We start from the raw sequence: 12,654 nt of genomic DNA, 5'->3' as shown, positions 1-12,654 counted from the left end.
GGAAGATGAGAAGCTGGGACTGCTCTACCATGCTCATACCTTGGGGCTGGCTCACCCACATCTTTGCTAATAGAGCTGGCTCTATTTTTCCACTCTGGTGAGGTACAGGACCTGCTCTCCTGAATGTTGCAGCTGGTGGGAATAGGGACAGCTCTTCTACTCTTAGGACCACATGACTAGCTCTTCTACCTGCCTCTGATGTTGATGAGTGCGGTGGGAATGGGGAAGGGCAGTTCTCTCCCCCTCCATGCTGCCACAGGACAGATGGGTAATGGGGACAAATCTCCCATGGTCATAATTTCAGGGATGTCTCACCGATACCTATGCTAAAATGTTGACTCTATGGTGTTGCCCGGTGAGGTGCAGGGCCTGCTCTCCCAGTTGCAGCTGGTGGGGTCAGGGATGGCTCTTCCACTATTATGACCATAGGGCCAGCTTTCACCCATGCCTCAGGCATTGATGGGCAGGAGAAGAGGACATCATTCCCTCTTCCATGCCACCACAAGACAGATAAGAAGTAAGGACAGCTCTCCCATGGTTACACCTTTGGGACTGGTTACCCCACACCTCTACTAACAGGGTCTGCTCTATTGTGCTGCCCTGGCAAGGTGCAGGGCCCTCCTGTACCCCATTTTTAACTGGGTATTTTTTGATATTCAGTTTTTTGAGTTCATTATGTATTTTAGTTATTAGCCCTCTAACAGAGGTGTAGTTGATAAAAAAATCTTTGCTGATTCTGTATCCTGCCAATTTGTCTGAATGATGATGTCCTTTGTTATACAGAAGCTTTTTTAGCTTTATAAGGTCCCATAGTTGATCTTAGTGCCTGTGCTATTGGTGTCCTATTCAGAAAAATTTTCACTTTGTTAACGAGTTCAAGAAAATTCACCATTTTCTCTTCTATCAGATTCAGGGATTCTGACCTGATGTTGAGGTCCTTGAACCATTTGGAATTGAGTTTTGTCCAGGGTGATGAGGATAGATTTTTTCATGACTCTTCTACATGTAGCCATTCAGTTTTATCAGCATAATTTTATAAAGATGCTGTCTATTTTTCAGTGTGTGTTTATAGCCTCTTTATAAAGTATCAGGTGTCCATAGCTGTGTGGACTGATGTTTGTGCCTTCAACTTAATTCTATTGATCAACACATCTGTTTTTATGTCAAAACAATGTTGGTTTTATTTCTGTAGCTCTGTAGTACAGCTTCAAATCAGGGATGATGATTTCTCCAGCAGTTCTTTTGTTACTCAGGATTGTTTTAGCCATCCTTATATTATTGTTTCCATACGAAGCTGAAACCTGTCCTTTCACTTTCTGTGAAGAATGATGTTGTAATTTTGATGAGAATTGCACTGAACCTGCTGATTGCTTTTGGTTGGATGCCCAGTTTCACTGTACTGATTGTACTGACCCACCAGCATGGGAGATAATTTTATCTTCGTATAGCTTATTCGGTGTCTTAAAATTTCCTCATGAAACTTTTTCACTTGCTTGGTTAGTGTACCCCTAGACAATTTTAATGTCATTGTGAAAGGCATTGCTTCCATGATTACTTTCTCAATTATATATGATTACTTTCCCTTATGTATGAAAGAAGGCTACTGATCTTGTGTTTTGTATCCTTCTGCTTTGCTGAAAATGTTTATCAGTTGTAGGGATTTGATAGTTGAGTTTTAAGGATCTATTATGTAAACAATTATATCATCTGCAAGTATAGATACTTTGACTCCTTCCTTTCCTTTTGTATCTTCTTGGTCTTCAGTAGTCTATTGCTCTAGCTAAGACTTTAAGTACTATAGAATAGGCATGAAGATAGTGGGCATCTTTCTCTTGCTCCTGATTTAGTGGAAATGTGTTGAGTTTCTCTCCATTTAGTGTGATGTAGACATGGGCTACTGCAAGTCACCTTTGTAATGTTGAGTTATGTTCTTCATCTCTTGTCTCTTCTGAACTTTTTATTATTAAAGTGTTTTGAATTTTGTCAAAGGCTTTTTTTGCATTTAATTGGTAATTTTTGTCTTTCACTCTGTTTCTGTGGTAGATTACATGTATTGATTTAATTATGCTGTACCAAAGCTGTGGTTCTGGGATGAAGCCTACTTCATCAAGGTGGATGATCCTTGTGATGTGTTCTGGGATTTAGTTTGCATTTTTTTTTACTTGACATCTACTATGACTTTAATAAAGTATGCATCAGAAATGTGAGAAAGAAGTTGAACAATTTACACACTGTTTGTAGAATTGGAAATTTGTTCAGACACATGGGCAAATATCTTGGCTGCTCTTCATCAATGGCTAACCAGAGTGGTAATACTTGACCAGAAATTCTTTTCATGATACATGTCCAAAAGAATGAAAAAAGTACTGAGAAAACTTGCACCTGAACATTTGCAGTAACATGATTCACAATGTTGACACAAGAGAAACTAATATAGCTATTTTGCAATATGCAATACTCTATTATTATTAATATCACCATAGTGTGGACAAGAATCCCAGAGATTTTTCTTTTTGTCTGTAAAATTGTGCATAAATACGTACTTCTCAAATAGTCTGAATTGCAGGCTGAATGAGATGCCCTTCCATATTTCCTTCAAGAAATAATTTCTTTGAGAATTGAGAATTTTTTATCTTTTTGCATAGGAGATATCAGTGTGTAATTCTGGGTCTTTGTGTAGTTTAGGTATCAAGATAATTGTGACCCTATAAAAAGAATTAAGAAATGTTCCTTCCATTTCTATTTTATGGAATAATTTGAGAGTATTGATATTCATGATCACTCTTTATATTTCACTAGGGTTAAAGGTTTGTTTAAATTGTTTGTAGATCTCCATTTCCTATGGTAGGTGATATATATCAAGAAATTTACCCATTTCTTTTAGGTTTTCTAGTTTGATGAAGCACAGATTTTAAAGTTCATTCTTATTGTTCTCTGGATTTCATTGTTTGTCTTCTCTTGGTGAATGATCTAGAAAGATTACCTTATTGGAACCTTTTTTTCAGCAGACATGTAGTAACACAGATGCTGGAGAGTTTCAAGTAGTTCCACTGTGGCTTGCTGGAACTCTTTCTTAGGAGTAGATTGGGGTGGAGGGAAGGGTGGAACAGAAGGAAGGAGTGGGAACAGGAATAGCTAAGTAAAATGAGAAAAGATCGTATTTAAAAAGTCTTAATAAAAAGAAAAAAGAAAAAAGAGTTGATGGCAGTGACTGACCCCTGCCAGCTTCAACACTCATGAGAGCAGAACCTGTACTATGCCAGGACATCACAATAGAGCCAACACCGTTATCACCAGGTATCGGTAAGTAAGCACCAAAATAGTGAGCATGGGAGAACCATCACAATTACCTGTCTGCTGTGTAATAGCATGGAGTGGGGGAGAGCTGCTCTCCTCATAACCCCAGACTGCTCATCAATACTAGGGGCAGGTGAGAGAGCAAGACCTGTGGTCATAAGACCTGGTAGGCGTGCTCCAAGGCTAGTCGTAGGAGACCAACATTCCTGCATCTCTGAAGTTAGCTCATGTTCCTTCTAATACTCCTAAGGTTTTCTCAAGATTGGATCATACTTTATTCTAATAGACAAGACTGAGCTTGAGTTGAATAGCAATTGGTGGCTGATGTGAGGCCAGTCTGGAGGCCAACACTCTAGGGAACTTCCACATTAATTTTCATAGGAGAGGGTCAACCTCTCTCATTCCTTAGTACTCTTCGCTGCCATTTTCTTTTCTTCTGAAAAGAGCAAGTCAGAGTGTGGCTGGGTGTGAACTAATTGGTTCATAGGGGCTTTTTTCTTACTGAATGTGTTAGTGACACCAAGTTTTCCCAACAGGGCTCTACCAGCACAACAAGGAAAAAAATGAGTTCAATACCGTGTCCAAGGTTTCCTTCCCAAGTGGTGTTCCAAGAGTAGGTACAGGTCCCTGTGGTACCTTGGGTAGTTGTTCTCTTCTTAGTGAGTGGCCCAGGGACTGGGTCAGAACTCAATGGACTGCACCATTATCCACCAGGAAAAAGAGAGTTCTGCCACTTACTTTCCCTGTGGTGATGGGTTCCTGGGGACTCATGATATTGATCAATGCCCCCATCAGTTTCATGCTATCAGATTGAGGATATATCATCCTTTTACTCTACATGGTGTGCACTCATTCCTCATTCTTCCAAGGTCCTTTTTTTTTTAATTTGCACAGTGATCCTATTGAAACTGATTTGTTCACCTGGAATACTTTTGTTTTCTGTTGGGCCCCTCAATGAACACAGCCACCCTTATTCTGACCAGTCTCCTGTCCTTCTCTGGGTTTTTACTGTTAAAAACCTGCTAGCTAGTTCTAAAACCTGTGACCTATTCATTCCATTGGACTTTTCTAATTTTTATAACTTCCTGTGAATATCTGTGGTTGACTGAGTGAGAAAAGCAATATTAATAGTCTGCTGTTTCTCTGGGGCATCTGGGTCAATGGGGGTAACCTCCAGTAATCCTCCTGGCAGGAACCCAGCAAGAGATTCCTGATCTCCCCAAATTATCTTAGACACCTTTGAGAGATGAGCTGGCTTTCTAATGACTCTCTCATTCTGGTCAAAAGGGTCTGGGGGTGTGTTTCCAGCGCCCCTGACCTTGGTCAGGAATGGGATACCAGCTTGGTAAAGTTGAGGGAGCATTCACTTGGCTCTTCTTTCTGTGTCTACCCTGCTTACCCTCGGACCTGTTGCAGACTTCTCGCCTTCAGCCATGGTTTGATCTCTCTCCTCAGTGGTAAAAAGGGCACCCAGTGGCTGCGTACAATCGTCCCGTGTGGGTTGATGGGTTAAAAAAAACAGTTCCAGCAGATTGATGAGGGCCTGAAGTGTCTCTGAGAATGGAATAATCTGGGTCTTCCAGTTATGTAAGTCACTGGTTGGAAAAGGAAGATGAACTAGAAAAGGATCTCTGGGCCTTTACTCCCTCCCAGCTCCTTGTCCTGCTGGGAGAGATAAACCATTGGCGATGCCTTTCTTAGGAGAACAGCTTGTATCTGGCTTACATTGTTTGGAGATATTCCAGCACACTTTGATTCTGTGAAGGTGAGGTAGACAGGTCAAGATAGATTCTTGGGACTGCATGTACACAGTTGGGTTCTGGATTGACTGGAGGCAGGGCATGTCTTACATCTTCCTCCACAGGGGCCAGAACAGAGAGTGCAGACATTTTATTTGGGTTTTTGACTCATTGTTTTGGCAACTAAACAGAGACACTTGTTTAAAGCACAACATTTCAGCCAAGGAGAGAGCTCTAGGAGGAGGGAGAGCCTATTATCAATCTCAGGGAACTGGTCAGAGTGGCCAGGGTCCCTGAGAGCACTTGACAGACTCTCTTGGCAGTTTGAGTGTTGACTGACCCTGCATCTGGTCATTCTAGTTCACATGGAGTACAATTTCAGTCACCTCTCAATTCTGTTGTCCACTCCCTGGAACTCCTGGGAGATTTGCAGCATGAAATTCAAAGGAGACTTGGCTGTACTCAGTGTGATTCCCATTTTAGCAACAAATGTTACAAGCACACCAAAAAAACCACAAATCTATCAAACAAAAACACATGACTTAAAAAGACAGACTGTCCACACAGGCTGAGGAGGCCAGACCAACACAGGATTGTGGTGGCCACCTTCATTCCTATGCCACAACCAAGGGTACAGGAGGATGTCTCTGTTCTATCACTGAAGACTGGGTCTCTGATCACGACCGAACTCCTATCTTTCTCTAAATATCCTGAATCCTTGATCACCTTTCCAATTAGTTCAATTTCAAGTGCCTATTTGCCGGAAATGTTTGCTTTCAATTTGTTATCAATTTGCGAAGTTGTGGAGGTCACAGTCCGGTTTTCCCTGGGTGCCCAATTCCACAAACATGCTCCCCCTGACATAAGGTCACTCTCCCTCAGCCTCTAAGAGCCAGTACTTGCCCTCATCCAGGGCTTGTCCCCGACTAGTGACTAATTTATGGCAGCAATGGTTGGGCTTCTCTGGGCCTCCACGTCTGTCTCACTCTTGCCTCTGTATTCCCCATCCCTGAGTCTGCCTCTCCAGGATCTCGCTGCCGTCTCCAAATATTGTAGAGTTCAAGACCACTGGTAAAAAATAAATCCACAGACTTAGTTCAGATTATGATTATTTATTAAAACTGATAGACTGGAGACAGTCTCTAACCCAAATCAGAGCCATGTGATGCGGAACTGAGTGAGGAAGAGAAATTCTGGCATATCTGCATAAGCAAACTAAAGAAGACACAGAGCTATTCTTCTCTGCCAAGCCTGAACAGGCAATGAAACCTCAATATAGTCCTTGAATACCAGCATTAGCAAGTTACAGGAGCCAAGCTTTAACAATTAGGCATATGATAACAAGCAGATGGTTATACCTGCACAGTTCTTGGTGGGGGTCAAGGAGTCAGGGTTACTGGGAACTTCATTCAGGAACTTGAGTCAGAGACAAATGGCTCTTAGGTACCAGGATGGATGTCTAGCACAGAATGAAGTTTCTCTAGCCATCACACCACCATGATAAGAATGGCCAAACAGAGTATCTAAGAGATGTATGCATGTATGTGTGTTTGTGAACATGTGTGCACTGGGTGTTTGGTCAGTTGTCAGTTGTTCTGCAGCTTACACAGCAGTCATGAGACCAGGAACAGATGGAAAGTTACAAAAGGTGACGTGAAGCAAACAGTGCCAGAGAAACCAACCGGGGAAACAGGCGAAGAAGACAAGTGATGCACCGATGTCACTCTTTATTGTCATCATAGCTGAATTAAAATAACCTAGGAAATCACTGAGGGACATTTCTGTCCATGCAGCTGAGAGTATTTCCAGGAAAGAATCACTGAAGCAGGAGATCCACTCTCCACGTGGGCAACACCATCCCTGGGACTGGGGACTAGAAAGCCTGAGCTAAAGAGAAAGGAGAAAGCCAGTTGAGCACAGGTGTTCCTCTAATATGTGTTCTGGCCACTCTGAGGGAGGAAGCTTCTGCACTACATATGCCCACTACCATGAGGCCCCACATTACAATACAGCAGAACAAATAGCCAAGTGTCTATGGAATGGTTCCTCTGAAAATATGAGACAGGATAAATGTTTTTGGGAAGGTATTTTTCCCACAAGGATGAAGAGCTAATTGATACAACATTTCTGATTTACACCATAAGCTCTGGTGTGGTGTGGCATTTCAGAAGAATAAGTAAACTGATGAAGAATGTGTTTAGTCTGAAAAGGACACAGCATCATTTCAGCAACAGTTGCTCCAGAAGCTGCCCTTTCTCCACAGAGTAGTTGACCCATAGTATCTTAGCAGGGGTCACAGTCACACTTCCCCGTTTTCTTTCTGCTTCCCCTTCCTCTATTGTCAAAGAATTTTAATTTATCTAGGAGTAATTGGCCCAACTGGTCAATACAAAACAGACTCTGTGTGTGTGTGTGTGTGTGTGTGTGTATGCATGCTTTTTGATGTGTTTTGGTACTGTGTTTTATTGATTTGAATTTGTTTTGGTTACGTTTTGTACTTTGAGAGTCAGAGACGGAGAGAGATTGGCTGAGTAGGAAAGTGGGTAAGCTGGCTCTGGAAGGAGTGGTGGAGGAAAGGAAAGAATATGATGCAAAATTGTATTCGAGCATTTTGGTCTGTGATCTATTTTTGATGATTTGTATTTATATTGTGATATAAGACTTTCCCATTACCCTTGGCATGTAAACATTCATCTTGTTTCCCCAAAGCATCATCTTGGGAATAATTACTCTTTCTCATGCATCACTGTCATCAATACCCTTGACTGACATATGTGAGTTCATTTTTGAAACTTAAACTCAATCTCTGCTCCAGAGATGACCTCTTTCTCCATACCAGCTTTTATTTCTACAGCTCACTAGGAAGTTGTGAAATAGAGAACCCAAGTTACTCAACTTTGTTTTCCCAAGACCCTGTGGCTATGCTTGTCCCTCAAGATTCCTTATGAAGTTTAGATTCTTAGCCATAGTTCTGAACAAAGCCTTGGGATGTTTACAGGGTGACACTGGAGGAAAGGGCTTTGTTTTGTGACCATCAACGTTGTCACCTACAGAAATCTTGCAGTCCAGGAACATGGAATCTCCACTTAGATAAACTTAATTACTTTTTAAATTGGTTGTGTTTATCAGGAAATAAAGCTTAATTTTTTTCATTGCCTCTAAAAATTTGTAGTTCTTGCATCAGAGAATGGTTTTCTAAGACAGAAATAGGTACACCCAAGCTCCATGAGGCTGATCTCAGGAAAGCATATTTAGGAACAGCCCAGGCCAGGAGAACAGCCTGTACATCTCCATTTAATGTGAGAAAGAGGGCAAGAGTCTCCCCAGGGCCAGCTTGACATCCTTGTTCCTCAGTGTGTAGATGAGGGGGTTCAGGGTTGGGCTGAGGACCGAGTACAGCACTGAGGTCACTTTGCTTCTCTCTGGGCTGTAGCTGGAAGCAGGACTGATGTAGGCACAGAACACAGAGGAGTAGTACACACAGACCACGATGAGGTGGGAGGAGCAGGTAGAGAAGGCCTTCCTCTTGCCCTCAGCAGAACGCATGCGCAGGATGCTGGCGATGATGCAGCCATAGGAGAGTAAGGTGAGGAAGAAGTTGATGCCTCCATAAAAGGCATCTGCTATAAGAGTCATAATGCTATTCACATATGTGGAGCTGCAGGAGAGGAGGAGGAGTGGGGGGATCTCACAGAAGAAGTGGGTGATGATGTTGGGGCCACAGAATGACAGCCGTGTCATTAGACCAGTGTTTATAGATGAATTCAGAGCACAGATGGACCACACACTCAAGGCCAGGGCCCCACACAGACATGGGCTCATCCTAGAGCTGTAGTGCAGGGGATGGCAGATGGCCACATAGCGGTCATAGGCCATGACCGTGAGCAGCAGCAGCTCGGAGGATGCAGACCACACAAGGAAGAAGAGCTGGGTCATGCACCCCTTGAAGGAGATGGTGTTTTCCTTAGACACTAGGCCAAGCAAAGCCTTGGGCAGCACAGAGGAGGTGCAGACAATATCCATGGTGGCCAGGTTGCACAGGAAAAAGTACATGGGACTGTGGAGTCCAGTGCTAGAAGTGACCAAAAAAATGATCACAATGTTGCCTGTGAGAGCCATTGAGTAGAGGGTCAGGAAGCAGCCAATCAGGAGCAGTCTTAGACTAGGGTGCTCTGAGAACCCTTCCAGCACAAACTCTGTCACCATTGTCTGGTTGGGACTCAACATCATGATGGAGTGTATCTGTCCACTGCTGTGCCTGCTCTATTCTGAAGAAGTATCAGTTTACCACTTCAAAGTATGCTTTCCAAACCTGGTCTTCTCAAAATTCTCTGTTGTCAGAAAGGGGAGAAGTGAATGTATTTCCTTCATGGAAGTCATTGTCCCTTATTGTCTGTACCACACCATTTGAAACCAAAGATATTTTATTTACATTGCATTTTCCTCCTAGAAACTTTCCCTGTGTAGATTTGGGTCAAGAGGGTCATCTGTTCCTGCCTCATCTTGAGCACGTGGGTCGAGTGAAGCATCCTCACTCAGGACCTGCCTGTGCTCTACTTCTCTGTACATGAGCACTGCGCTGTGCTGACAGTGCTGGAAACACAGCTGTACCCCTCTCTGCTACAGCAGGTATTTTCGATCTGATGGCAACTTTTGGATGGACACACACTCTTGTACCTTAGTATCCAAGCTACTGGCCTCTCACTCCCTTTCCTCTCTGATATTAGGAATTGAGGCTTTCTTACTCATCTCTAGGTGATAATTTTAATTCCTCATGGCCAAATAACATATATTTTTGAATTTTACGTACTGTGATTTTTTGTTTTTGAAAATATCCTGATTCTCATCCACTGCAAGTATATCACCCCAGAGATCATTTCTCAATATCTGAACTTAGAAACTCCAAGTACTTCTGAAGTTTTCTGTCTCAGAAAAACACAGGGACATCAACATCAACACACCCAGAGCTTAAGTCATTGCATGGTCTACAGACATTCCTGTGTGCTTACAGTGGCCTTATATTGAAAGTTTATCATCATCTTCCCAGTGGTTCAAGATACTTCTTTTTAGAGTGCAGCTCCATCTCTCTGACTCATGGTTTTACCTTTAGTCTATGCCCTCAATAGGTCCTCAGTAGATCCCTGTTCCATGAACCCAGAATGGTGTTCTGTATCTTCTTACCTCCCTCACACAACTGACCCTGAAGCCTGGAGCTATAGTTTACAAAACATTTGTAATTGTTTGTAGTGCTACTTCTCTGGAAATATTCTTTGCTCTGCACCCCTTGCAGTGCCCAAGATCAAAGAACGTTATCCTTCCTGACTGAGCACATTCACGGTATATCAGTCTGTGAAGTGTATAGTGCTTACTAAATCCCGTTCCTATCATCCTCACCACATCCCCACTTAGTCTCTGCCATTCTTTAACACTTTACTTTTAATAGTCACGTTTTATCTCATATATCTTTTCTATAATGTGTCTTCCAACCATTTTTACTTCCATCTAAGGAGGAAATGTTGAAGTTTAAAAATTACATCAGTCTCCATATCACATCAGAGATATTAAAATATTGTATTTACCCTCTGCAACCATGTAGTCAGTGTTATGTCTGACCATGTTTCCGTTGACTTTCAAATTCATTGCACCGGTGAATACCAGTGCATAGTTTGGTATTGTAATTGGTTCAGCAGAAACACAATTCCAAAAACAGTTCCTCAAATGGTCTTGTCAGTTTCTGCATCTGGGTACCTAGTTCAACCATATTTTAAATTTTGAAATACTTCTGAGAGTATTAACAATCTATTGATTATATTAAATCCCAACCCCAGGGTTTGCCTCTCTCAAAATACAGGAAGAGGTAGTTGATAAGACTGACTCAAAACTGAGCTAGAGGGAAAGATTTAAAAATAACTGAACCCTGTAAGAAACATTTGCTGTTAGATTGAGTTCCCCTATTTCCTATATCACATCAATAAAAATCTAATTACATGGACAATAACTCATTTCTGAATGGCATACATGAGAAGAAATGACAGATTAATGTAAATAATAAGATGATTTGAGGACCCAGACCTATGTCCATACATCTATAGACTCACGATTTATTTCCACAAAGGGGGCTGATCAAACTGGAAGTTACACATAAAAGAATTAAACAAGATCCTTATCTCTCACCCTGAATAAAACTAAACTCCAAGTAGGTGAAGAACCTCAGCATAAGACTCACCATTAAAATGACAAAGGAGAAAGTATGGAATATCCTTGAACTCATTGGCACAAGAAAGATCTCTCTGAGTAGGACGATGGTAGCACAGGCATTATATCAATGATTGACAAATGGGGGGCATGAGGCCATAAAGCCCTGCACAGCAATGAACACAATCACAGCAGAAGTTGTTTCTTTAGGTGACTGCCGGTCATGCCATTTCTGATCTGTAGCAGACAGGGAAAGACTACAGGGCTTTTCTGGTGTTTTTAACTCTATGGAGGGTCAAAGTCCACTGTATCTCAACAGTGGACTCTTGACAACAGGGTATCAAAATCTCTCTGTGACATTTTCTCACCATGCTCTGTGAATATCATGGTCAAGCAAAGCAGCATTCAAGTCCTACCTAATCGTCAATATAGATCTTAGATTCAAAATTAGTGTTTGTAAAAGTCAGGTTTGTGATGTAAGGGAGAAAATGGACATCATAAACTATCTATTGTCATTAGAAGATAAATATTCTGTTGTTTGTACAATGGAGCATGAAACCTAATCTTTCTATCATAACCTGTTCTCTGACCCAGCACTCCTTTCTCAAACTCAGGACTCATTGAGAACATGAGTTGATGTCCCTCTGTACTGACTGACATCCAAACACTGAGACAATTGTCACTTTTATATTGAGAAATTTGCTTGGAGTTCCACTGCTAGATGGTAGATTCACATAGTGGAAGATTAGCTGTCACTTACCTCCCATGTCAGAGTGAATTCAGGTGACAGATGGCTCCCACAAAAGTGCACCCTGTTCTGAACACAGACTCTCTTTTTTCTGCAAGCACCAAGTCTTTAGTGGCCCTTTGAAGCTCTGTCTTCTGTTGTGTAGAGGTCATTGGTCTTCAGATATATCTATGTTTTTGTGAGACCAGGGATAAATGTTTGTCCTGGTGCCTCCTGGGATAGAAACTGAAGGGGAAAGCTCTTAGGATCAATTAAGGGGACTCCTGGCCTCGTGACTCAAGTTCCCAGCAGACTGGAGTGGAGGAGAGTGGTCAGGGAAGTCATATCCTATGGGCAGGAGCAGTTCCCATCAATCCCCTCCCTCCACCAACACTCTGTATCCATGTCCTAGAGTGTCATTGGGATTTTCATGTACTGTATAGAAAGTCTCACCCTGATATAATTCAACTCCTTTGTATTCTGTTGAGTGTACTTCCTTTGAATCAGACACACATGCAATAATTTTATTCAAAATATGTGTTATTGTCTAAGCCACACTTCCTCTTCCTATATTTAACCTTTTCAATTATATTGTTAAGAATTGATGTTCCCTTAGTACTTCCATTTTGTTTGCTATATTTTTAAGCATTTAAGATATTTATTAATCTTTGATCCATATGTACTGGTATCATTATA

At 41.8% G+C, this 12,654-nt stretch overlaps 3 protein-coding genes across 14 annotated transcripts in view; 2 read left to right on the top strand and 1 right to left on the bottom strand.

Moving 5' to 3' along the window:
* The window catches only part of LOC126498399 (olfactory receptor 13A1-like), a 110,237-nt gene that overhangs the window by 56,766 nt on the left and 40,817 nt on the right, over positions 1-12,654 (top strand). The gene's annotated exons all lie outside the window — the stretch shown is intronic.
* LOC126498397 (olfactory receptor 13A1-like) overlaps positions 1-12,654 on the top strand; it is a 73,557-nt gene that overhangs the window by 40,550 nt on the left and 20,353 nt on the right. The window lies entirely within an intron of this gene.
* Positions 8,139-9,266, bottom strand: LOC126498396 (olfactory receptor 13A1-like). The gene has a single exon (XM_050137040.1). It carries the CDS (start codon positions 9,264-9,266, stop codon positions 8,331-8,333), a length of 936 nt encoding a protein of 311 aa, XP_049992997.1. The 3' UTR covers positions 8,139-8,330.

This window comes from Alexandromys fortis, unplaced genomic scaffold, assembly GCF_014885135.2.
Source record: "Alexandromys fortis isolate MF-2015 unplaced genomic scaffold, M_Fortis_MF-2015_v1.1 scaffold_3, whole genome shotgun sequence".
Lineage (NCBI taxonomy): Eukaryota > Metazoa > Chordata > Mammalia > Rodentia > Cricetidae > Alexandromys > Alexandromys fortis.
Note: the sequence above shows the minus strand (reverse complement) of the source record. Positions and strands in the feature narration are given on the sequence as shown.